Genomic DNA, 26,249 nt, shown 5'->3' with positions numbered 1-26,249 from the left:
TGAAATGTAGATGTGCAACAGGGAATTAAATTTGTTTGAAGGTCAAGGTCAGGTTGCTGTTGCTTTTCATTCAAGATGACCATTGACTGAAGTCTTGCATGTGTTGCAAGTTAAAATAACTGTTTTCAGAAGATGTACCTGGGTATATGTATGTAGTCGCTCAAGACACGTCTTTGTGGAAGGTGTTACGTCTAATCAACCAGTAACTGTTGTTTATCATGGGTGTCTGACCCCACAACCAGTAACTGTTGCTTATCATGTGTATCTGACCCCACAACCAGTAACTGTTGTTTATCATGGGTGTCTGACTCCACAACCAGTAACTGTTGTTTATCATGTGTGTCTGACTCCAGCTTCTTTTCTTTTATGCATGCAGTTGTGTTACAAAAATTCTGGCCATAAATAACTTTCCGTTTGATGCAATAGATTTTAGAGGATAATCCTACTGTATTTTGAGATTTGTGGTGGTATATCGTGGTTATACTGTTGAAAATTATGTTGAACAATTTTATTTCATTTTTCGATTCTTTCGGCATTTTTTAATCGATTCTGAATTTTCCAAAAAAAACCAAAAACACCAAGAATGTACAAGGGTGCAATTGCTCAAACAGCTGAATTCCATAAGTCGGGATTTTGACCAGTTAAGTGACGGAAAGTGCCAATCAAGCTATTGTATAAGACTATAAGGTTAAACCAACATCTTCGCAACTTAATCATTGGCAAAGTGTTGATAAACAATTGGAATAGTTGAAGAAAATTTTATATTTATTTAAACATTTCCAACTCTATATCATTTTTACTATACTGTAAAGTATACTGAGGAAATGGTATTGAAGTAATCAGACAATTGATGGGTAATTAGATAGTGTTGCTTGTTGTTGTACATTTATCGGAATATACAGGGAACTGAGTTCTGACTAATTCTGTGTCTTTTCCTTCTTGTCTATTTGCCACAGAGGTGCAATGTTGATAGATTAGCTATTTCTTAACACCTTAAGAATGTTTTTCATTTCCTGTTAGTGCAAAGTAATTGGATTTAGATTTTCAGAGGAAGGTCAGATGGGGATAGTGGGGTAATGGATTTATAGAAGTTAAAGTTGAACTAACATTCGTTGTTCTAGATCACCTTATATAAATATATATGTATGATCTAACAGAGCTATATTTTCAATTATAGTATATCAATTCTATCTTCTTGTAATATGATGTATATGTACATGTAACTGTTCTGTTTCACTATGTCTTGAAAAAGGACCGGATCGCTCCGAAATTTGACAACCTAAACTTGTCCACACTGTTGGAATTACTTCTTTGCCCCATATGATCTAACAGATGTATACTGTCAAGGGCTGGCTAGTTGATTGTATACATCTAATTCAATGTCAAGGTATTCGTTTGTACCTGGGTTATATTGCGACTAATTTCTTTATAAATAAACATGTACATAATGCCAGTTCTTTATATATTGGAGTCGGCAATGACAGGTCTCATAATAAGTTAATAAAAACTAGGAATCTTTTCCACGAAGACAAGCTACTTTGTTTATACATACAATTGATATTGACAAATTTCTTTAGCTAATCATGGGACCCATCAATCAAGTAGAGAATTAATCATCACTATAAAGTGGTGACTAAGAGAAGCCTGTAGCGTCCTGATTTACAACTCTAGTCTGGATCACAGTTCGTATATCAAAGTGTACAGAATTACTCAGCATTTAATATCTTTTTAATTACTCTGTTGTTTTTAATTCTGTATAAATGTCGAATTCGTTTGCATCGTTGGATCGTCTGCTGGATAATCGAACTACTTCGTAGTGAAACGGACGTAAAATCACTCAAGAATTGTTGAGTCTGAGAGAGTTAAAGAATCTGCCAGAATTCTGTTTGATTTGTCAAATCTAAAATGTTCAGAACATGGTGGAAGTCCTATATTTACGTTATTTGATGTATAAATCTTGACAGAATCAAGTTTATGTTTCAGTATCATAAAATGTCTGTCTGTCTAATGTCGATATAAAGTCTGATATATATGGCCAAGGGACATACAGCCTACCTGATATATAACACAAACTTTATATACCACAATTGATGACAAGGGTAGGATACAAATACTGTAGTGGGTACTGTTTTGATTGGCTAAAATGTATCCACAGAGACTTTCTATACGCCCGTCAAGTTTGACGGGAGTATTATGGTATGGCGTCGTCCGTTTGACAATATCCTCCTAGTCATTTTTCGACCGATCTCTTTGAAACATTGGTATACATTATATTCATCATATGAAGTTGTGCTTACCTGAACAGAATTCAGATTCGATAATTTTTCCAAAAGTTATTGCCATTTGTTCATTTCAGTATTTGATGTTTTGTCTGGAAATTTTCTCCTATATTTTGTATAGCATGTCAGCTAACCATGCACTCTTATAATGATGCAGATCTTATTTCAATGTAAGAAAGTATATAACACTATATGGCATTCGACGTGCGTATATTGTTCCGCCCCGCAGTACTCTTGTTTGATAAGGGATACAAATATGATATGACTCAGGACAATTCAATTATTTTAATATAAACTTTGTGTGAAAAAAAGTTACTTAAACTGATATTACCCCGGGAATCACTCTTATTGGCCTGGATGTTAGTGTTTGGGGTCTGAATGTGGAGGAAATGGGAGTACCTGGACGAAAAACCAACGTGGTCGGGCAGGTGACCCCATACCTTTTCCCGTACGATTGGGTAATCAAACTCTGGCTGCCTTGGTGAAAGGCAAGTGTGCTATCCACTGCACCACCCGACCATCCCAGTTATTTTCTGTTCATCTATTATATTACTTAGGTTACCCTATATTACTGATGTTTCTACTTTCACCCCAAATAATGAAGTGATCTTTCTGTGTATATTGGTGAAAAAGATCAAGGGTATGCTGTGTCTACACAGCCCCTGTATATTTGTGTGATAGTACGTGTACGTATGTACTGTGATATTTAGTGTCGGCTGTGGGCACTACAATTTACTTAATTGCTTTAATTTATGGTTTAATTTGGTTGTGTTGCTTTGATATCATTAGCTATAAACTATATCATGTCATCAGTTATTTACAAATACCTTAGTTCCATGTTAAAAGCTGTTAAATTCGGAAAAAAAGACACCAAATTCTTTACCTTGTCGGAGGCATATGTATTTTTCAAGGTGAATAATTAAGTTATCTGATACTGTAATAGGTTGTTAGTCTTTTTTTTAAATTACTCAAGGTTATTTTCAAGGTATGTATGTATGTACCAGTGGTATTGTGTCATATGCATAGAGATGGCTCTGTGTTGTAAATTTAAAACACCTACTTATTATAATGTTTTTCTTATCTTTGATTTAATTTGTTAAAACAAACCTTGTTAAAGTTATTTTTTAACAAGTTTCTGTTGACCTAGGGTGGGTCACCTACCGGTGTACTATCTGAAAGACATATGTTATATAAATGTCAGCACCATAGACCAAAGGAGTAGGAGGAAATCGAGTGTGTCACTCTCCTGTGTTGAAAACCAGACTTATTGGCAGATACCTGGTCGTATGATGTTTTACAACATGTAGGTTTGTAATCGCTGGTCATTAAAGTCGACACCCAACCCCCCTAACTGTCACTCAAGGGAAACTTAACAAGACCATCACCATGAAATCCAGTTATTTTTATACACAACATATTTAAAACACAAAATAGTGATAATCCTGTGTCTTTTTCATTAAATGTTGGGTGTGTAAGGTTGTCATGCTTAACGTGGAGGAATAGGACCCTTCGTAAGTTCTGACCAGTTTTGTTTGACACGGCTAGGAATAAGTGACCGGCTGTGTGTTTCCTAGCTATATATAGGTGAGCTTGCCGATCTGTACTGAATATTACAGTATTGAAATTCGATAACAGGTCCAAATTACTCAGATTTTGTGTCTGAAGAGCTTGTTTTTGTGTTGAGATAGGGTTTTTTGTGTGTAGACTCATAATTTGTATCTGAAGAGCCAGGTGATGAGTTCAAATGGGATTTGTTTGTGTAGACTCAGATTTTGTGTTTGAAGAGCCAGGTTTTGTGTTGAGACTGGAATTTTTGTGTGAAGGTGTGATATTTTGTGTTTTTCAATGAACATAGACATAGTGTTATTGTAGGGAGTTTGTTTGAGATGGAGATTTTGTGTGTCTAGATGGAGTGTTACAATCTTTTTACAGTTTGCATGGGTGAGATTATGCGTGATAGGCATTTAAAGCTACCTAAATAAAATATATGTACACACTAGGGAGAACATTACACCTTTAAATGGCATCTTTTGAGTTGTTCTTTCAGGTGAATTAAATCATCAGATCTTAGAAAATAGAAATAGTTTAGCAAATTCATTGGTTGAAAATGCTCAAGTTTAGGGTCCAAAATAGGGAGAGTTGGCAAGTATGCATTTGACCAATGTGTTGCAGGCTGATAATATTTTTGTCTTCATGGCTAGTTGTGTCTAAAAAGAAATTTTTTTCCTGTCCAGTTTTTTAGGTTTTGATTTTCTGATTTTCAATCCCCACTTAACCAGTAATGCATATATGGTTATATAAGGTCGTTAATTGAGAATTTTTGTTTGACAAATGTCTAGATCAAAAACAAAATCAGCCACATTCAAAAGGTAAATATATGACCGTTCTTGCCTTGGTTCCTGGTTTGGCTATGGTAGATAAGCAATCTCGTGCTATTTGATATATTTATACAACTTTAAGGTCAGATTAGTCAATGTTATATATATGTGTGGTTGGAATAGGCCCTGATTTTGTTGAAGTTGTTTCTAAGTGGTGTTTGTAAAACATGACTGTGAGAATAGTTAAGGACTTATTTTGAAGTGCATGATGTAACTTTGGGTTGATATATGACTTTCGTTAAAGAGCAAATTTACGCTTCAATTCAATCTTACTGGTTATATCATAAGCACTTGGAAGGTTTGGATACAGTTTTAATATATATTCGATCCTGTTCAGCTGGCGAGGAAGTGTAACTTAAGTTTATTTGATTGATCATATTACAGCTCAAAGTGATTTTATCTGAAATATTACAAAAGTTTTGGATTTTGCAGAAAATTACTAGTGGAAAAATTTGACGACAGATGACATTTGTTCAGGTGGTGTCAGCCAGCAGAGTTGATGAATAGCTATTTCTCAGAGTTATCAGAAGTGTTCGGAAAACTCTAGTGCACTGTATTTATATGAGATAAAATTGTGGACCAAGATGGCGTAAATATTTTAGTAAAATCAAAACTAAAGCTTCTAAATACGAAGAAATACAGGACATCTAGTGATTATCACACAGGCTTCGGTTCACGTGCTATGCCGAGTTTCCGGAGGACAAAGTCGCTGGACTGGACCTCGAGACTGTCAAGGTCAAGGTCAAGGTCAAGGTCACTGGATTGGCTGCCTTTGAACTTTTCGCTAATGTGTAGGTATTACAGGAAGGTTATTAGATATGAGATAATTGTTGGTTTACTTAAAAAAACAATCAATCCATTCATCAGTTCTTCCTCAGATTGGTAAGTTGTTCGGATCAAACCTGACGTATGTACCGTCAAACTTTCATGTTTCGAACTTTGCAGGACCATCTGGAAAGTCACTTTAACTCATGAATGTTGAACTTCAAACATCTTTGAAATCCTGTATAATAAACTGCATATGTTTTAAGGATCAAATGTGATTGTTAAGTGACAGAACACAAGGCAAAAACTTTAGTTTATTGGATTTAATTTAACTAGAATAAATATGTTTGATGATTTTTTGCACTGTAGTTAAGGTGTTAAAATTACCCTAGGACATTTCAATGTTCTTGTAAATGTATTTGTTTCACTTCAATTTGTCAGCTGTAATTTTCAATGTTTTTCTAACAATCAGACCTTGATTGTAAGTTTGAAACAGCGAGAATTTCAACTCATAAAGGTTCGATTCATAAATGGGATATAAGTAGTTTTATATCAGGGAAAACCCCCAGACTTTGCCATAAGTTCGACACATTGAGCAAATAGTATTTTTGAAGTTTGATTTATGGAAGTTTGGTGGAAGTGGAGAGTGAGATCCAACAGATGCTAGTTGTATAAAGGTCAATAATTATGTTAGTCCATTACATTCTGTCCTTATAGCCTCCGTTACCTGCGGTCTTAAATTGCTCTGTGGGAGGTTCAGCTCCTGCTGGAGTGTATAGTACTGTAGCTAGTTGTCTTCTATTGTCCGAGTCTCCTTCTCCCAATTGTCCATAGGAGTGCACGTGCAAATTAAGGAATGTGTTTCGTTTATATTTGTATGATATGAGTTATATTGTGTAATTGTGGTTCGCATTGACCTGTAACTGGGGTGTACAAAATAGCTGTTTATGGGAAATGGACCAAGTTGGTGATTTGAATATCAAATTCATACAATTTTTCATCCATTTATTAGATAATTAAGGTTTACCATAGTTATAAAACTGTAACGTCAAGAAATAGATTTGTGAATGTTTTTTTTTATTCTAATCAATACAAAGTGTTTAGAATTGTGTTTCAAAATTCCAGTGAAACCAGAATGTGTTTGGTACTTTGTCCCCCCCAGTTGACAAGTCCTGTTATAGGTCAGTATACATATCAGTGTATCTCTGCAGAGTTGATCCAGTTATTACACTGTATGACACTGGAGCTACTTGTATAAATCAATACTGCATATACATCAAGGCTATATCTATGGGCAGATCAGGTGGGAAATTTACATGTTTATCGGATGTTTTCCTTTAAAGTTCAGTTTACAAAGGAAGCAAAGTAACGTCCTGATAGTATTAGTCAACTTCGATAATTAATGATAAATACAATTTGAGGAAGGATGCGAAATTTCATTCAGAAAATTGTATCCTTGATTGTAAGTTTAAGGAGTATTGGTTTCTGGTCAGACAACAACTGTTAGAGGTAAAAATGGACTACACTTTTCCAAAAACAGCGTTTCCTAGGAATTATTGTTATAACAGGAAAGGATTCCAGAGAAATGGTAAGTTTGATATATTTTTAATCTACAGTGTTGTTTTTTTTTAAAGTACATGTGCATTTAACTTTAAACACAAGTCTGAGTTTTGTTATTCCAGCCACCATTTAACTGATTTCCCACTGTCCAGTCTCTTTATTCCAGCCTCCCATAAGACAGGTGGCCAACTATCCATCCTCATAAACCTATAGCTAGCCACCACTAATCTGGTTGTCCCACTATCCATCCCCATAAACCTAGCCACCACTAATCTGGTTGTCCCACTATCTAGCCTCATAAACCTAGCCACCACTAATCTGGTTGTCCCACTATCCAGCCCCATAAACCTAGCCACCACTAATCTGGTTGTCCCATTATCTAGCCCCATAAACCTAGCCACCACTAATCTGGTTGTTCCACTATCCATCTCCATAAACCTAGCCAACACTAATCTGGTTGTCCCACTATCCATCCCCATAAACCTAGCCACAACTAATCTGGTTGTCGCATTATCTAGCCCCATAAACCTAGCCACCCCTAATATGGTTGTCCCATTATCTAGCCCCATAAACCTAGCCACCACTAATCAGGTTGCCCCATTATCTAGCCCCATAAACCTAGCCACCACTAATCTGGTTGTCCCACTGTATCCATCCTTATAAGCCTTAAAGCCACCACAAAATTGGTTGTTCCACTATCCAGCCTCCTTAATCAAGCCACCACTAAACCAGTTGTCTCTCTTCAATTCGGCCACAATTAATCTGGTGTCTCACTGTCTGTTCAATGTTTAGGTAGCAGATAGTCCCTATCCCCCTATATAACTCCAGTGATGTAGCTGTCTGTTCAGTGTTTAGGTAGCAGATAGTCCCTATCCCCCTAAATAACTCCAGTGATGTAGCTGTCTGTCGATACTGAGCCTCGATCCTGAGCCTCGTATCAGCTGGAGACGTATAGGTAGAGGCTTTACTGTATATATCTACAAGTAGCCACTGTACGGTTACCTAAATAAATATAAAATGGTAAATTACCGTAAACATTATCTGTGAACAGTCAATAATTGGCTTAAATCTAAACAAACCTCCCATGCTCAGATAATTATTGTATTTGATGGATGGCAGAGTAATAAAAAGGAGGAAGTCCTGAAAAAAAGTCTGCATTTAATATTTTGGTGAAAAGTGTCTCGACAGTATTTGACCACAGGTGTAGCTTCACTGGTGATGTGTATAACTAGGATTTATACATATACCTTATCATGTATACACATTTCTACACTACAATCAACCATCATTAGGATAAGGTCAAGGTGAAGTGCTGCTGGAAAAAAAATCTTTGTATAAATTTTTGGAGAGATATGACAGTACACATTATAACTTTTATTAATTTTAGTCATACCTTCTATTTTAGAAAATGTTTCAATTTTTGGAGGCTCATTTTAACCTGAATTACACACTTAAGGTACGGATGTATCATATAAATAACCTTTAGTTTGCAAAATTTGGGCGTAGCATTTCATGGGAGGTTAGTGTGTGTTATTTATTGCAAAACTCTTGATAATTGCAGCTGAATATTTCTTTTCTGGGATGAACAATATTTACTCTAGGAAAGACTGCCCAGGACAGCTAACAGAAGTTAAAACTCTCCCTAACACTGTGTGTCGAGATAACTGGCGGGTGTGCAGTTGTTTGTTGAAAGTGCGTTTATTTTCCAATAAGTGGACGTTATGTTTGCTTTCCCTGCTTATCAGTGAGGTAAGGAGCTCATTTGTAGAGACAGGTGTTGTCAGATGGATGTTTGTAAGCTGCAAGTTATAAACACATACAGTGTAAGCTTCTTGATGAGTCAGATCAACCAGGTATAAATATGTTTTACAAATGGAAAGTACAGGTGATTCTGAAGTGTGCAGTCCAGTCTGAACTTAGAGTTGTGCAACATGAACTTTAACAGATACCAAGGTAGTATATATATTACTGTATAGCAGTTATTTATCAGTGGATGCAATTCCGTTTTGTTAATACATATGTAATTCCATTTTTCTTTATAGTGTATATGTGTGCACTGTATTCCAGTAACATATGTGATAATCTTTTGGAATTTGATATTTTATAAAGTTTGTGTGTAATTTACATGTACCAGTTGGTTTTGACTCTGTATAGCCTGAAAGTACTAGGGATTTCATGTTTGTGCAAAAATATATATATTTACTTGACTAGTATAGAATTATATTTTTTTTTTCTGGATGTATCTTGTATGTGATCCATGATGAATATATATTTTTTTATAAAAAAGATAGTTCAAGAATCTTGTGCTAACTTTAGTGAGTGATTATAATTACGTATTGGTAAGGAATTGGTAGAACTATTGGTATGTAGAATTGTTATCTTATCTTAGTGTTTCAAATACACATACACTTTTGTATAACAGGTCTCTGTTAAGTTAAGTAGTTTTGTAAGCTTGATGTCAATTTTGTATACCTTATAACAGTTCTTATTTTTCAACAGTGGATAAAATAAATGATAGATTATACAATTTTTTTTTTAATTTTTGAAATATTTTTACTGTTAATATTTTTAAAGCTGTGATATAGAGTTTTTCACTAATGACTGTTGGAGTTGTATAGTGTATTTTATTCTGGTGTGTTGCTGCTGTGGTATATTTTTGTATTTTATTTATGAAATATGTTAAAACACTCAGTTGGGACTATTATTTTTTCTTCGAAACACAAAAGTTTGTAGTTTGAATTGTTATATTGAGGATTATTTAAATGTTTTGAAAGATATCATAGATGATCTAAACTCTTCAGTTACTTTGATGGTAAAAGGCTGTCATTGTTGTGTCGTCTGCAACGCGAGGCTCATATATAAGGTATTACATTGTCAGTGGCGTCAGTTGCAGCGTCCAAAACAAGGTTTCTGTGCGATAACTTGAGTTCCCTCTGGTTGATTGAACTCAAACTTGGTACACATATTGCATACCAATATAGCTCGGACGAGTCACATTTTAGCAGTTCACGTGCGTTTTTGGTGGAGTTATGCCCCTTTATTGCCAAATAAGAGCATTGTGTTGTAAATGCAAGAATTTTTTATATTTTTTGATCAATGCCTTTCAAATTTTGTGTGGTAATGCTAGAAGCAATAATGTAAAACATATATTACAGGTTTTCTGACGAGTTTCAACTTTTCGCGTTTTGGCATATCTGTGTACATGATATTACTCAAGCCAAAACACTTTTCTTACTAAAAGCGCTGAGCAGGCGACACATCCACTCCTGTGGAATTCTTGTTTTCATTAATGTCTGATTTGTCTGTCAAGGTGAAAATGAATTCTGTATCAATTTAAGTACCAACAGGAACTCGCTATTTAGAATATAGCAGACTGCAGCTGGTGCAATATTTTGAATATGATAACTACTGAGAAAATAAAGAAGCATGGTTGTGGGTGCAAGATAGTAGTTTCTGGAACAGATCCTGATGCTGGAGAGATACTTTGTCAGATGCAGCTCTAGCTGTTTTGTCAAGTTCAATCATTCATTATATTATAATATAAAACACCAGATATGTACATTATGTTACGAATTCTGGACCGTGGTGGCTAAGTGGTTAAGGCGTCAGGCATTTTACTACCACTAGACCTCCACCACTGGGTCGTGGGTTTGAGACCTACGTAGGGCAGTCGCCAGGTACTTGCCGTAGGTCGGTGGTTTTTTCTCTGGGAACTCCGGCTTTCATCCACCACCCAAACCGGGCACATCCTTAAATGACCATAGTTGTTAATAGGACGTAAAACAAAAAAGACATACTGGACCATAAAAACTACACATTCACTTATTTGTTTTAGATATAGCTTAGGTGTATGCCTTCGCCTTACAGCACATAATAGGTAATTTATTATCAATTTTAAAAACGTACACATCAACAGCAGCTGAATGTTATCTTAGTAAAGTGTTCCATTGTTTATTTTGGCCCACCTGTATCTGTTTTGCCCTAGTTAACCATACCTGGAGTATAGATAAACATATATAGACTTGTCTTTCAAAAAAGACATCGTCCTACCTGCAAATAGCTATATATACTCAACAGTATACTTTTGTTGTCGTCTGTTGAAGAGATCCTTTCCTCCTCAAATCCAGCGATTAATCTTCATCCCGGCTCGGTTTTATGTGGTCAGGTAAAAAATATTTTTTACAAATGTGTTAAGAAGATTCTATTTTTTACCAAAGCAACGCTTTTATACTTTGATGGTTTAAATTTAGAATCAAGAATTTATTTCTTCCTTGCAGGGATGTTTACATAGTAACCTGTTAGAATTAGTTTTTACATTTATCTTTGAAGTTACTTTACTTGCTGGTAGCCATGTTCATACTGGCCAACTCTTCCTATTTAGGAGGGCGACTCCCGATTTTGGGCCCTTAAATTTGCTAGTTTCAGCCAGAGAGTTCTCTTAACTATACCTATATTCTAAGATCTAATGATTTCATCGGAAAGAACAACTTAAAATGTGTCATTTTAAAGGGTTATTTTGTCTCTAGGGGGGTGCACACATTTTATTTATGTTTTGATTTTGAGCATGCAGAATCTCCCCGTGGAAATTTCAAAAAGTTGACAAGTATGCATGTTTTTCAATGATGTTACGTTTGAGTTCATTTTAATTCTTTAAATCTGAATATATTGTACATGTATATTCTCCTTTTAATGTTTGATTTAGTTACCAGGTATAATAATATTATTTCGTTTTTCCTGACATATTGAAACTGTATAGAGACACAGTAAAAACAAGTTCACTCTCATCCATTTTATAACTCAACCATACACATTTACCATACATACAAAGTAAATATTGATACGTCAGTTTGTAAATATTTTAAAACCCTTTGATAACTTCTTACTCATAATAGAAATAATTCTCAATGTCTTATATATTATCTAAGGTCTTTTAACGTAATGAGCTGCGCATATTTCTAATTGATCTCAAAATAAACAGATCTCGTTGGGTCACACTGCACTACTCCGAATGACACTAAAAATGAAATTACATAGCTGTCAAACCTTCCTCATTAGGAGTAAGACTCCCTCATTTTGACCAAAATTCATCAAACTCCCTTGAAACCGCCTCATTCAAGTCCAAACTCACACAAACTCAAAATCTACATCCTGTGGTCAGATGATCTCCTAGTTACTGGAGGGTGTGTATTGATCAAAACAGGTGTGTCTGAATCAAATGAATGCTTTTTGGATATTTTTTTATACTTGAAAAGGGAAGATAAATCGAGCAAAGCAGCGTAAGTCACATTTCACACACTTTCTCCCTCATTGGAAATGTGGAATGAGGGAGATCTCCCTCATTGGAGGGTTCAGAGGCCGACACCTATGCAATTATGCCATTTTTTGTGTGCAGTTGTTTTAAAGGGTCCCACTGCATCAGTTGTTATATAGCAAAGAAGAGTTCCACTTGAGATTTATCTTTTTTATATAGAGTATACTCCCTTTTAATTAATATATAGAAGCTGAAGCAACAAAAAAGAGTTTTCTGGTTTGGAGTTACTTCCCTTGTCAAGGTTTTCATCTATCATTTTGATGATGTACTGTTAAAATTCACAGATAGCGTCATTGGAAAGGTGTAGGATTTGCATTGTACTTGATCCAAGTTTAATTTCTGTAGTGTTTGGTTTTACTGATTTTTATTGCTGTTGCTGAAAAAGAGATTGTTATTTGAGCATTAACTATGACCAAAACTGTTGCTGACAAAGAGATCATGTTATTTGACCAAAACAATTGACCACAACTGTTGCTGACAAAGAGATATTGTTATTTGACCAAACGATTGACCATAACTGTTGCTGACCACAAGATTGGGTTATTTTACCATAAAGTTTGAACATAACTGTTGCTGACAAAGAGATTATATTATTTCATGATTATACTTATCATTACAAAGATTCTTACAGTAGATCTAACAATGAAACTGTCACTTTGAATTATGAAATTTATATATTAGTGTATGGATTACAATACTGAGGCTTCAGTGAGGCTCACCAGCTTTATATATTAGTGTATGGATTACAATACTGAGACTTCGGTGAGGCTCATCAGCTTTGTATATTAGTGTATTGATTACAATACTGAGGCTTCACTGGGCTCATCAGCTTTGTATATTAGTATATGGGTAACAATACTGAGGCTTCACTAGACTCATCAGCTTTGTATATTAGTGTATGGATTACAATACTGAGGCTTCATAAGGCTCATCAGCTTTGTATATTAGTGTATGGATTACAATACTGAGGCTTCAAGAGGCTCATCTGAGCCTCATATATAAATGCAATATGTGGGCTTTTTGTGGCTCATCTGTGGCTCATGTGTAATGATAAGGTGACAATTTGATTCAGGTGATTTTTGTGTCAGAAGGTTATCTGAAGAAGGAAGTAGATCTCAAGCTTTTAGATCAGTAGAGAAATCCATAAGATAATAAATACTCCTTGACTTGTCCAATATATTGGTTTAGGATCAGTGTTTTACTGAATCGATTTATCGTATGTATCATATGTGACAAATTAATTTGACCAAGATATATGTTTTTAGCATATGCTAATTGATGTGTATGATCCTTTTTACTTGTATTTGTAATTAATGTTTGTTGATTGCTTCATTGTATTATTCATTTTTATGAAATTTTTAAAAGCATAATTCAGCAGTGTTTAATTTAATTTGTCTTCCATCCCAAGACAAGAGCTATATCTTTAGCAAAGGTCAAGTATTAGAATATCTTATTTGAGTTTGTATTTCAGGGTTGCAAGGTCAATGCCAAGGTCACTTACTATTTATAGGTCAACCACAAGGTCAAGGGAGCATGCAATCATGTCTAAAAGACATTTTCTGGTTATTTTAATATGATGGTGTAGTGACTCCAGTATTCATAATTGACTATAAGCTTCATTACTGATATTCTCTAGAGTTGTGTTTAAACAATTTCCAATAGTTTATATGTTATTATTGGGTTGTACATTGATTAAATTCTGTACACCAGGAAACTTTCCCCCGAACAAACTTTTCGCCCAGTCAAACTTTTAGCCGATCAAACTTTCCCCAATCAAACTTTCCCCAGTCAAACTTTCGTCCAGTCAAACTTTTCGCCAATCAAACTTTCCCCAGTCAAACTTTCGTCCAGACAAACTTTCGCCCAGTCAAACTTACACCCAGTCAAACTTTCGTCCAGTCAAACTTTCCCCAAGTCAAACTTTTCGCCAATCAAACTTACCCCAATCAAACTTACCCCAGTCAAACTTTCGTCCAGACAAACTTACACCCAGTCAAACTTTCCCCCAGACAAATTTCCAGTCAAACTTTCGCCCTAACCTGTAAAATCTGTATTCACCCAGTGTTAATTCTGCCGTTCACATTCTAGCCTGTAAAATCTGTATTCACCCAGTGTTTACTTTATGCTAAAAATAGACAGTGCCAGCTGCCAAATCATATAAAACTTGTTGAAAATGTTTTATTCATTACAAACTATCATGTATTTCAATGTACAAATGCATTTACTCATTCACTCCTGAAATTTCATTATGAACTATTCCAACCTTTGAATTGGAAGAGTTCAAATGTGTCTTCAGGGGTGAATGAGTTAATGCTTGTTATTATAAAGAATAAAGGTACTTTTTGCTTGACAAACTTGTTCAAACTTTGCATTTGCTGAGGAAAATTGTAAGCATTCTCCACATTTAGATATACACTGCCAAATGAACATTATTGTATAAATTTGCCTTTAAATAAGCCCACTATGTGGAATTACCTTAAATTATGGTTTTTTTTTAAATAAATTATTCAACTGCTGGTTATTCCAAACATTCATTGGTTTGTTGACAACAGGAAATTTTAATGTTATTTCATTTCACTTGCACAAAATTCTTTCAAAATAATAAATTAATTTGGTTGTTTAGATATATGTATAATATGACGTCAGGCTTTTTCATGCTTGTATATACCTGGTACATGTATATGTATTTCGGGGTAAAATCTGGCCTCATTCGCACATTTTCTTCCCGGTTTCATAAGAAAATCGCAAAATCCTAAATATATATATATATATATTTTTTTTAGCACTTTGCTTATATTAGAACACAACTTCATTTCCCGATTTTCCTGATGCTTTATATAGCAAGAGGGATTGATTAAAATGAGAAAAGTCAGGAATTAGATTCATTGATACATGATCATGACCCAGCGAGAAAAACCCTGGATTTATGTATTTAAATAAATTACATGTATTGTGAAATATTTTACATATTCTGTTATTCTGTTACAAATTTTATAATTATTATATTATCAGTCAAAGACGAGTAATAAAATATCAAAACCAATGAAAGTGTTTGTCTCGTGTGGTAACAGATGTGAACAATGATGCTGGACACTGCTGTGAAATTGACACTCGTAAACAATATCGTAACTCTGGTACACAAGCCTCTATATCAAGTTAAAATTCTCCCCTACACTTGCCTGGTCTTTGATTTGGTAAGGTTCGAACTTGACTTCAGGGTTGAATGGGTTAAAGGAGGCTTGTCTAGTTTTCAAGATTATGCTGATTCTTTATAGCTCACCTGGCCCGAAATAAATTGAATATTAAAACAGATTCTTTTGAATGACTTAGAGTCATTGATACTGATATTTGGCCTGTAGATTTATTTTAGTCAAATTTCAAAAATACAAGTGTGAGATTAATACCAGCTGAGTGATGCAGGCCCGTTGGGCCTCTTTTTGAAAATTGTTTTAAATATGAAAATATCTGAATAAAATGTCTTGTGTATTGGGATAGCAAGATCGTTACTGTCAGTCTATTTCTCCATAGTTGTTCAGGTTTGTGAATTACCAGTATTTCAGTCGGCAAATTATTTTCTGCTGTCATACTGGGGAACACCACAGCTGTCAATTCAACCCTCCCTCATTAGGAGGGAGACTTCCTCTTTTTAACAAAAAAAATACCAATCTCCCTCTAAATTCCCTAATTCAAGTGAAAATTCATACAAACTCAAAATCTTCATCCTGTGGTCAAATGGTCTTCTAGTTACTGCAGGGTGTGTGTTTTGATCATAACAGGTGTGTGTGAATCAAATGAATGTTTTTTGGAGTTAATTTGATACTTAAAAAGGGAAGATAAATTGAGAAAAGCAGTTTCAGTTGTGTTTCACACACTTTCTCCCACATTAGAAATGTGGAATGAGAGAGATCTCCCACATTGGAAAAGTGGAACGAGAGAGATATCTCCCTCGTTAGAAATGTGGAATGAGAGAGATCTCCCTCGTTAGAAATGTGGAATGAGGGAGATCTCCCTCGTTAGAAACGTGGAATGAGAGAGATCTCCCTCGTTAGAAATGTGGAATGAGAGAGATCTCCCTCGTTAGAAATGTGGAATGAGAGAGATCTCCCTCGTTAGAAATGTGGAATGAGAGAGATCTCCCTCGTTAGAAATGTTGAATGAGAGAGATCTCCCTCAATAGAAATGTGGAATGAGAGAGATCTCCCTCGTTAGAAATGTGAAATGATAGAGATCTCCCTCGTTAGAAATGAGGAATGAGAGAGATCTCCCTCGTCGGAGGTTTCAGTGATTGACACCTGTGGTACGTACACTGCAACAAAGACTTGGGAGTAAACAGAGCACTATTAACACATTCACCCCTGAAGACAAAATTGAACTCTTCCAATTCAAAGGCTAGTATAGTTCATTATGAGATTTCAGGGGTGAATGAGTTAAATGAAAAGAAAATGTCTGTTTAGAGTACATACAATTGCTCATCGAAAGGTTTAAAGGAAGGGGACAGAATTCCATAAGATCCCGACTGGATATGCAAACCTTTTCAAATAAGTGTGATCAGCTACTTATGGTAAAGGTATGACTTGTTTGGATTTAAATCCTAGACAATAAGCATGTAGAATTCATTTTGTGTATAAACTGTTTTGTTTGTTTTTAGTGTTCTTTAACTTATTCACCCCTGAAGACACATTTGAACTCTTCCAATTCAAAGGTTGGTATAGTTCATTATGAAATTTCAGGGGTGAATGAGTCAATTGCATTTGTACTAAGATTACATATTATAGATCCCTTTTTAACATGGAAGCATGGTTTTGTATTTGTTTGTATTAATGACACCACAACTTTTTGTTTTATTCCTTACTCAGGTTCACTGAGGTAATTTACTTTAACTAATTGGCTTTTAAATGTTTTTATTTGGTCGGATAAGGTGTTTGTTTTAATAACAATTTACTACTGTATACAATGCAAAATATTTCAAACTGAAATGGATCGGGACATCTAAGGATATTATGATTGAAAAAAATTAAGTTACTGACATTTGTATGTTTCAATTGTGTATCTATTGGAGTGTAATTTCTTTTTCTTTTTTTTTTTGAAAAGTAGAAGCAAAAACATTTAATATATATATATAATTAAGCAGCAAGCTAGCTGGTGGCCAAGAAAAATGTGGATAGCAGGAAAGTGGCCAAGAAAAATGTTGGGTTGCAGGAACCAATTAAAACATGGGGTTTCAGTAAGCAAACAGAACAATTAAAATGTGTGGTTGCAAAAAGCAAGGTGGCCAATTAAAATGTGGGGTTTCAATAAGCAAGGTAGCCAATTAAAATGTGGGGTTGCAGTAAATGAGGTCGCCAATTAAAATGTGGGGTTGCAGTAAGCAAGGTGGCCAATAAAAATGTGGGGTTGCAGTAAGCAAGGAGGCCAATAAAAATGTGGGGTTACAATAAGTAAGTAGGCAAATTAAAATATGGGTTTGCTGTAGCAATGATGCTAATTGAAATATGGGGTTGAAATAAGCAATAAATGCCAATTAAAATGTAGGGTTGCTGTAAGCAATGATGACAATTAAAATGTGGGGTAGCAGTTAGCAAGGCGGCCAATTAAAATATGAGTTTGAAGTAAGCATGTTGACCAATAAAGCAAATAAACTTATAACGTTTAATTTGAGTTTAATTGAATAGTAGCAAGCTAATTTGTTCATATGATTGATGTTGTTGGTTTTACATAAATAATTCAAATAATTTCATGTTTATTTTGTTTGTATATTTTATTCTGGTGTTTTGTTTTGCATTTTGGTATATGGCTTTTATAAAGGCATTAGATATTGATTTGTTTTTATTTTGGTTTAAATATTTAATTTTAACGCATGAATACCCTGTGTGTTTGTTGGATATTTAATCCAATGCATTGTTTTAGATATTATGAAAAATGGCTAACTGTATCAGAAATTGTAATAAAAACATAACACAGCTGCAATGGATTTTCAGAAACAGCTAGATCAATTGTTTAATTGCTTTGTTGTTCTTATATATTATAAAAATGTGTTTGAATATTTCCTTTTGAATTTAGTTTTAAATTTAACATATCTAATGCAAATTTTTATCCAACTTCTGGCCCCAGGATCATGAAACACTTTTAGATTGCAGTTTTTGCTTAGCCAATCATGTATGGAGTCACTATTCGTAACGTTATTTGTGATTGGTTACGTCAAAACTGAAGACAATTTTAGACTTACTTATCAGTATATAGAGTTTGTATAAAATAAATCTGTTGACTTTTCAGTACTTCATTTGCATGTTTTACAGTGTTTTTGCTGTTCCTATGTTGTATAGCTTGTTTTTCTTTTATTCCATTTTATCTTGTTGTCACTATTGTACATCGCAATAACCGGACGAAAAATTCTTTTATTTTCTAAATGGTATAATACATGTAATGGTGTGATTTTGTCCTGTTTATTTGTTTGGGTATAATAATACCTGGGTAGCTTGTAATATTAACCTGCATACCATACATCATCCATTCTGATTTTATTGTTTGTTTGATTCAGTATTATGCCCTGATGTTATGTAAGCTTTGTACTTCCTTGTCTTTAACTCATTCACCCCTGAAATTTCATAATGAACTATGCCAACCTTTGAAATGGAAGGGTTCAAATGTGTCTTCAGGGGTGAATGAGTTAAATGTTTTCAGGCCAAATTTTAAATATAAGGGATCAAAGACTGGTGAGCTTTATGACTTGTTAATGCAAAATTTTCAAGGTACAATGTTTGAGAATTTTGTGACATTTTCTTTCTTTTTGTGTTCATTTTGCTTGTTATTGTAGTTTTGAATCCCTACACAATGGTATATGTAGTTTTTGTTTCAAATTTTGATATCTTTAAAAATACAATACCCGACACATTTGCAGTTAATTGTTGTTAACTAATCAGTCTGTGACGGAATGTGCCTCCGACCCGGTGAATATAAGATTATTTGGGGATGAATGAATGGCATGTCAGGTTGAGACGAATGGGGTGACGATAGTGAAATCTTCTGTTTCTCTGTTATAAAGAGACAAAATTGGAGAGTTACATTACGCAGTCTACAAAGTAATAGAACCGACCAATTTTAATGTATTTCATATTCTGATGAATACGGCTGGGTTTAAAACGTAAAATTGTTTCTGCTTGGCCTTTCGGCGTACATTACTTCCTGAATGGCTGTGATTGGGTCATTTCATCGAAACGCGGTATAATGGCTACATTAAACATTGGATTGAGGATGTTAGCCAATATCTGATCAATGTAGCAACCAAAAGTTCTCCACCTAGGTCGACAAAATGTGGGTTGAAACAGGCAGTTCTGTGTGATATCAACTAGAGCTTGGTAAAAAACGATTGTTACATAAACAATGCCTGATTTATGACATACAAACAAGGCAATCGAAGGATCTGCGTAACGCAGCCAAAAATTGTTATTAGTTTTAGAAACTTTTTTTCGTCATGAGTATAGCTTTGATAAATCATCGGGGTTGAAATTAATTTAAAAACCTCCAGTCAGTTGTTAGAGTAGTTTCCAATTTTACTGGTCCATGCGCAAATTCTAAAGGGGAGGTAACTGTGTGACAGTGGAATTCTTAAGTGTTTTGCTTGCATTGGGACATGGATCCATTAACAAGTAAAAACATTGGAAAAAAATTAAGACTGGGGACAAACCAAATTTGTGATGACATCAACCCTTTCACCCCTATGTACCTTAAGTAGACTCTACCATTCATTGATCTGGATGAGTCTATTATGGTCTACAGTGGTGAAAGGGTGAAATATTCTCCCATTCCGATCTGAAACAACTTGATTAATCCCATATTGTTGCATTGCATGGCTTGTTTGTGTTTTTGTTACCCGGTATTTAGGTATATGTAATTTTAATTCTGTTTTTTAAATCCAATGTTTTAATTCTGTTTTTAACATTTAGTCTGTTTTATTTTGTCGACTTACTGCATTAACGAAATTTACGAAAAAAATAAAATTTTACAAGAAAAGAGTTTAATATCTAGGAAAACAACTGGCTATGTAAATTGATCAATTTAGAGATAACTTTTTTATTACATAATTTATCAAGAAATATAAAACGTTGAAAATCCTGGTTCAAATTTGATAAATGTATCTCTTATTATATTGAAATGCACTAATCTTTGGAAAATCAAATTCAAAAATAGTAATTTGAAAATTAAAAATGCATTTAGAGTTTTACTACATTCTATCTAGCTGTTTGACTTGCCTGTCTTTGTTTTTAGTTGACTTACCCTGTTTTTGTTTGGTTTCCTATTTAGGTAGTCCCCATATGAGCAACACGTTTTGTTCTGTTATGAACAGCATGAAGTTCTTGCATGCCTTACAGTCACCAAGTCGCATGACGTCCAATTATGACGTTGAAAACGATGGGGTTCACAGTATTCTGAATGCTGAAAATCGTGACTTTTTAGCCAATCAAGGGTTTTACTACTCTAAAAGTGTTACATCTACTTCTTCGCCTAAGCCCACAACTACCTCGGCACATAAACTCTTCAAGTCATGGTCTATGGATGCCACGGAACGTCGAAAAGCATTTGGAAAAACGCGGAGATCGCAGCATCGCTCGTTATCCGACTTAAAAGAGGAAGCTGATGAGCTGACATCGCCCAAGGCAGAAAATCGGACAGGAACCCAAAGTTTTGACAGTTTTGGAAATTTCACTAGTGTTGAAACCTCAACTGATTCCTTTGATAGTGTAGATTCTGGCCATCTTGGTCATGGGCGGAGAGATCTTATGGCGCCGTGCGGTGTGGGTAATAATGGCCGTCGCGGATCAGGCTTCATACTTCCAGTTCCTTTACCTATGGCTGAGGACCGAGCAATCACAAATCTCCGCAAACAGGAAATGGAAATAATAACATCGTTTCCAGATGTGGATGGTGATTATCTTGTCACCCCTCCGCTTTCCACCCAATCTAGTCTGGAACATACATTAACCGCTAAACAGTTACATAAATTATCCACAAAGTCTTCAACATGTACACTTTTGGGAGATACTGACACTGAACCAATCAGTGATGATCTTACATCTTTCGAAGTGACCAATCAAGACAGTGAAAACACATTTATTGATAATGAAAATCTGGAGCCCACGAAAGATTCAGATCTTAGTCGTAGTCAGGTGAAGTTCAAAGACTATGATACGGTGGCTTCACATACTAGTCCTGTGACTTCTGAAGACTTGGTAATGGCAGATCTAGGTCCTAGTCGTCCAAAATCTAAAAACATGGACATGAACGCTATTAAAGATGTGCTAACAGTATATTTTACTTCAAATGCTTTAAAAGAAAAAACGGACGAAGTCAGTACACCTGTCACAGGTGAGGAAGAGGTGGAGCCGGTTTTTGTGTGTGACAGAGGACAGCAGACAGACAAACTCACAGGAAAAAGGACGGAAAATCGTCAAGACAATAGGACTGCTATAAAGGTAGGTTACCTCTATTCCCGATAAATCTGGGTGTAGGGTTAATAGAATCTCACACCCACTTGAGGGTGAGATAGGGGAATCTCAACCCGCGGGGGTGGGGTGGGTGGGGGGGGGTGGGATTCTTAAGTTGCCAAACACTTGGCACCACTCGGTATAGCCTCGTATTTGGCAACTTAAGAATCTTTCCCCAAGGGTTGAGATTCCCTTATCTCACCATCAAAATGATCCTTTTTTTCTTACCCTGTTCGCCCATTATGTATCGTATACATGATGACATTGTAATGTTACCTTACAAGGTAAAATTAGCCAATTCGCGCGACATTGATGGATTGTCGACGTGACGTCATTGTATTGTTGATGTGAGGTTATACCATTGTTATGAATAGAGGAACATCCCCGTCTCAACCCTAGGATGAGGCAAGGATTTCTCTTACCCCGAACAGGTGTATCCATAACTTTACCGGTGTGAGATATCCTTATCTCACCCTAGGGTTGAGACCTTAGGGTATTCCCCTAAACATAACAATGGTATGACGTCACGTCAACAATACACCAACGTCACATCAACCCAGAATTTAGCCTGTGGCGTTAACATTAATTTTTTTTATATGATACACAATGCATGAACAGGGTAAGAGAAAAAGAATCATTTTACCAAAGCCTCGTGTTTGACAACTTAAAAATCTTCCGCCTCAGGTTTTCCCAACCTTTCACAGGTGTGTCTCCAGTTTCAGCTGGAAAGCAGCTTGTCACCCAATTTAGGGTTACAACCTTGTGCAGAATAGCACAGCCAAAATTATGATGTCATGAAACAGGTAGAATTTATCCCCACCCACTTTCATTTGGATACACTTTATAACCTTGGGCTGTAAATATAGATATTTTCACTCGTTGACATCCTGATTTTACTGAAATTTAATTTGTGTTGGTTTTGTTATAATACTGATCTGTATGGAGGAAATTATGTGGAAACTTGAAGCATGAAATAAACGTAAATCATATACCCACATATTCATGTTAACTTAGCTCCATGTACATATGAGTTCATGCTGACTGATGTATGATATATAGACATTACAGGTGTATCCATAATTAATCATCATTACTTAAGATTATTTATAGTTACACTACAGTAAACATGATTATTTATGGAAACTCTTGTCTGCCATTTTAGGTTGTGGATGGATCTAGGCAGACTTGTGATGAAGGAACAGACCCCAGAGCTAACTTAGGTAAGTGGTTGAGCGAATTCTGTTCTTTATGTACTATAGTCTGAATACCATATGACAACCTCTAGTGAAGCTTCACTCTCATAACAACCAGTAATGGTAAATAAACGCTGATGTGTCTGGTGGATCACACATCTGTGTAGCCTAGGAATGGTGGAGGGTACTCCCTCTTGATGTCAATGTGTTTCTTCCAGGTAAATCTGTGGTGTTTCTCCCAGGTAAATCTGTGGTGTTTTTCCCAGGTTAATATGTTGTGTTTCTCCACGGTAAATCTGTGGTGTTTCTCCCAGGTAGATCTGTGGCATTTCTCTCAGGTAAATCTGTGGTGTTTCTCTTAGGTAAATCTGTGGTGTTTCTCCCAGGTAAATCTGTGGTGTAGGTACTTCTCTCAGGTAAATCGGTGGTGTAAGCACTTCTCCCAGGTAAGTCTGTGGTGTTTCTAGAATGTTTCGGCTGTCTTTCACACATTGCATGCGACTATAGTTTTACCTGTACTTAAACACCACCCATTATCTACCTGTCTTTTGTGACCTTTATTTCACCTAAAGATCTAACATCTAGTCCTTTTATTGAGTGACCTTGGTTTTTGCCTTTACTACAGACTTTCTCACTTCTTAGTTTTATCTTTACTCTTGCATTGTATTTGAAATCAGTACAACAGAGAAGAATGTGTATGTTTTTAACCATGCATGCAGTGAGATATTAAATATCAGCTGTTAGAAATAAGGAAAAAACCCTTCAAGGTTTACGTTATATGCCCGAGGGTCAATGTTATACCCCCGAGGGTCAATGTTGTACCCATTGTCAGATTTGTATCTCTGAATTGTACAAGATCTGTATCATTATGCTAACCATGCATGCTTGTCAACTTGACACGACTGACAAGCTGACTAGTGGTGGTGGTCTGACATGCCTATCTGATCTTATCAGGCACTAAGTCAGTCTCTGTTATACTATATAACTAGTACACTTCAAATTTGTACTCCTTGCAGAAAAAGTTGGCTAATTTAAAAAGGAAAGTGACAATATTTAATTTGACAAGCTCTATTAAATGATTTATTTCTTGAATAAGCAGTTCTTATTTTTAGCAGAAATATAAGCATTAGAAACAATAAGTTTGGACTTAATTGAATCATGTGATAATGTTTTTTCATTGATTCCCATTAATTTTGTACAAAGTTTTTTTATAAATCTGTTATAATACCTACATGTATTACATTTTAAATTTGATTTGTGCAGAGTACTGATATATTTTTTTTTTAAGTAGTTTGAATTAAATGACAAAATCTTATATCTAAAATTTAAGTTGTCTGCAGCTGTAATATCAAAGTTATCTAATGTTATGAATATTTCAAAATTACCATACAAAATGTTTATAATTTAATTAATTTCTTAATTTTAGGCCTCTCGACCAATTAGTTCATACACATTATAATACATAATAGAGGACAAATAGTGCAAAGTGAAGGGTGGAGTATATATAATTAACCCTTTCATCCCTATATAACTTTAGTAGACTCTACCTTGCATTGATATGGATGTGTCCATTATGGTCTACAGTGGTGAAACGGTTAAAAGCTCAACGTATTTGCTTCCAAGATATATTCACCAGGTTTGACACAGAGCCTTGGTGTTGTAAACACACAGTCATTGTATAAATTTGTTCCAGGAATATCTTTTAAGTATTGACTTCCTAATTTTTGAAAGGCATATATATTAAAATGAAGTGGTATGCATCTTCAACATCTGTCATCATTTACTGAATTACATGAGTTAAAATATCTCTGTTCAAATAACATTTCAATATCTGCCTGTTTCAATATGCAAACGTATACATAATTTTCTAAGAATAATTCTAAACTTTTCGGGTATTTATTTTGTTTCACTGGTTTCTAAAAAATAGACTTAAAACAACAAACTCACACTTTACTGGTTTCTAGCTGCTAATTGGTACTTGTACTGGTAAGCTAAATGTGGAAAATGAAACTGAAAAATAGACTAGAACAACAAATTCATGCACTGGTTCCCTTTGTAGTCCTTAATTACAAGTATATACATGTATTACAAAGTGCTACTGATGGTACATTTAATCACACTGGCCCTGGTGTTATAATTAAACAAGGGTCAGTGACCGAGGCTTGGACTGTCCAGCCAGCTGCTTGTTAGTAGAATTAGGGGTAATTAGATGGCGGGTGGCTTTGCATTGTTCAGACCCTCTGGGCTTGGGGTGACAGATGTATGTTGTTGTTATACTCAAAAGGACTTTCTAGGAATAAGTAGCCCCCCTAATGTTTTGAATAAATACCTGTATTTCTGTCCAGAATACATTGTGATGGGGACAGCGGCTATTTACTTTAGATCTTTCTGATACCATTGAGTAACAATGATTGGCCTTTCACAGAAACCTGTTGATTCCTTAGGTGTCTGACAGACCAGCTTGTTTCCTATCACTGAACACTGACTTTCCTTTATTGAGTTAAATGTCAGAGTGATTTTGTTACCTTGCTGTTTGTGTGAGTGATAAAAATCCATGTTATGACAGAAATTACAATTACCCCACTACAAAGTCAACCTAATTATATAAATTGGACAGTTCGACATATGGTGAGGTTGTGAACAAATTGACCAGTTAGTGGACGGTGGACGACAGGAGTTGTAGAACTGTTGTAATACATTAATTACTGGACTTAACTGACAAAGACAAGACATTTGTGGACTTTTGGTATCAATGGTGGATTTTAGAATAATATAGACTCTGTGTAGCTGGACCAAGGACTATTTACATACCATTATGGGACAGACAAATGGTCAGTATCAAATATTTAATATATGCATGTATACCGGGAAGTTTTTGCCCTGTCAAACTTTCATCATTCACTTATGATATCAATCTTCACCTAGTGTCAATTTCACCCTTCACATGTAATTATTATGTGTATTATGCTGTTTACTTAGATTTGTTGTAATGATAAATGCGAAAAATTAAACTGCAGCAAAAATATTCTGGCATATAGATTGCATATATCAAAATTTCATTTCAAATATTTTTTAAATAAATTTATAAATAATTTTATTAAACAGGACACATTGGCACATTTAATTTTTCAGGCAAGTGAGGCCTACAGTATAAGTTTGAAACAGACAAGTCTATTTCTCATACCTTTATTCTAAAGGTGTGCAACAAAATTTTAAAAGTGTGTTTATAATTTTGCAATTTAAGACCAATTACTAGCTGGAATAACACCCATATGGCTACT

General features: G+C 35.1%; 1 protein-coding gene across 2 annotated transcripts in view; it reads left to right on the top strand.

The window, feature by feature from the left end:
* LOC110449347 overlaps nt 1-26,249 on the top strand; it is a 65,495-nt gene that overhangs the window by 29,522 nt on the left and 9,724 nt on the right. For both annotated transcript variants that reach the window (XM_021496150.1, XM_021496149.1), the window contains exons 8-9: nt 20,595-21,763; nt 22,938-22,995. In XM_021496150.1, the coding sequence (XP_021351825.1) occupies nt 20,595-21,763; nt 22,938-22,995 (1,227 nt within the window). The remainder of the gene's footprint in view (nt 1-20,594; nt 21,764-22,937; nt 22,996-26,249) is intronic.

This window comes from Mizuhopecten yessoensis, unplaced genomic scaffold (assembly GCF_002113885.1).
Source record: "Mizuhopecten yessoensis strain PY_sf001 unplaced genomic scaffold, ASM211388v2 scaffold4583, whole genome shotgun sequence".
NCBI lineage: Eukaryota > Metazoa > Mollusca > Bivalvia > Pectinida > Pectinidae > Mizuhopecten > Mizuhopecten yessoensis.
This window is presented reverse-complemented; position numbering and strand designations above follow the sequence as displayed.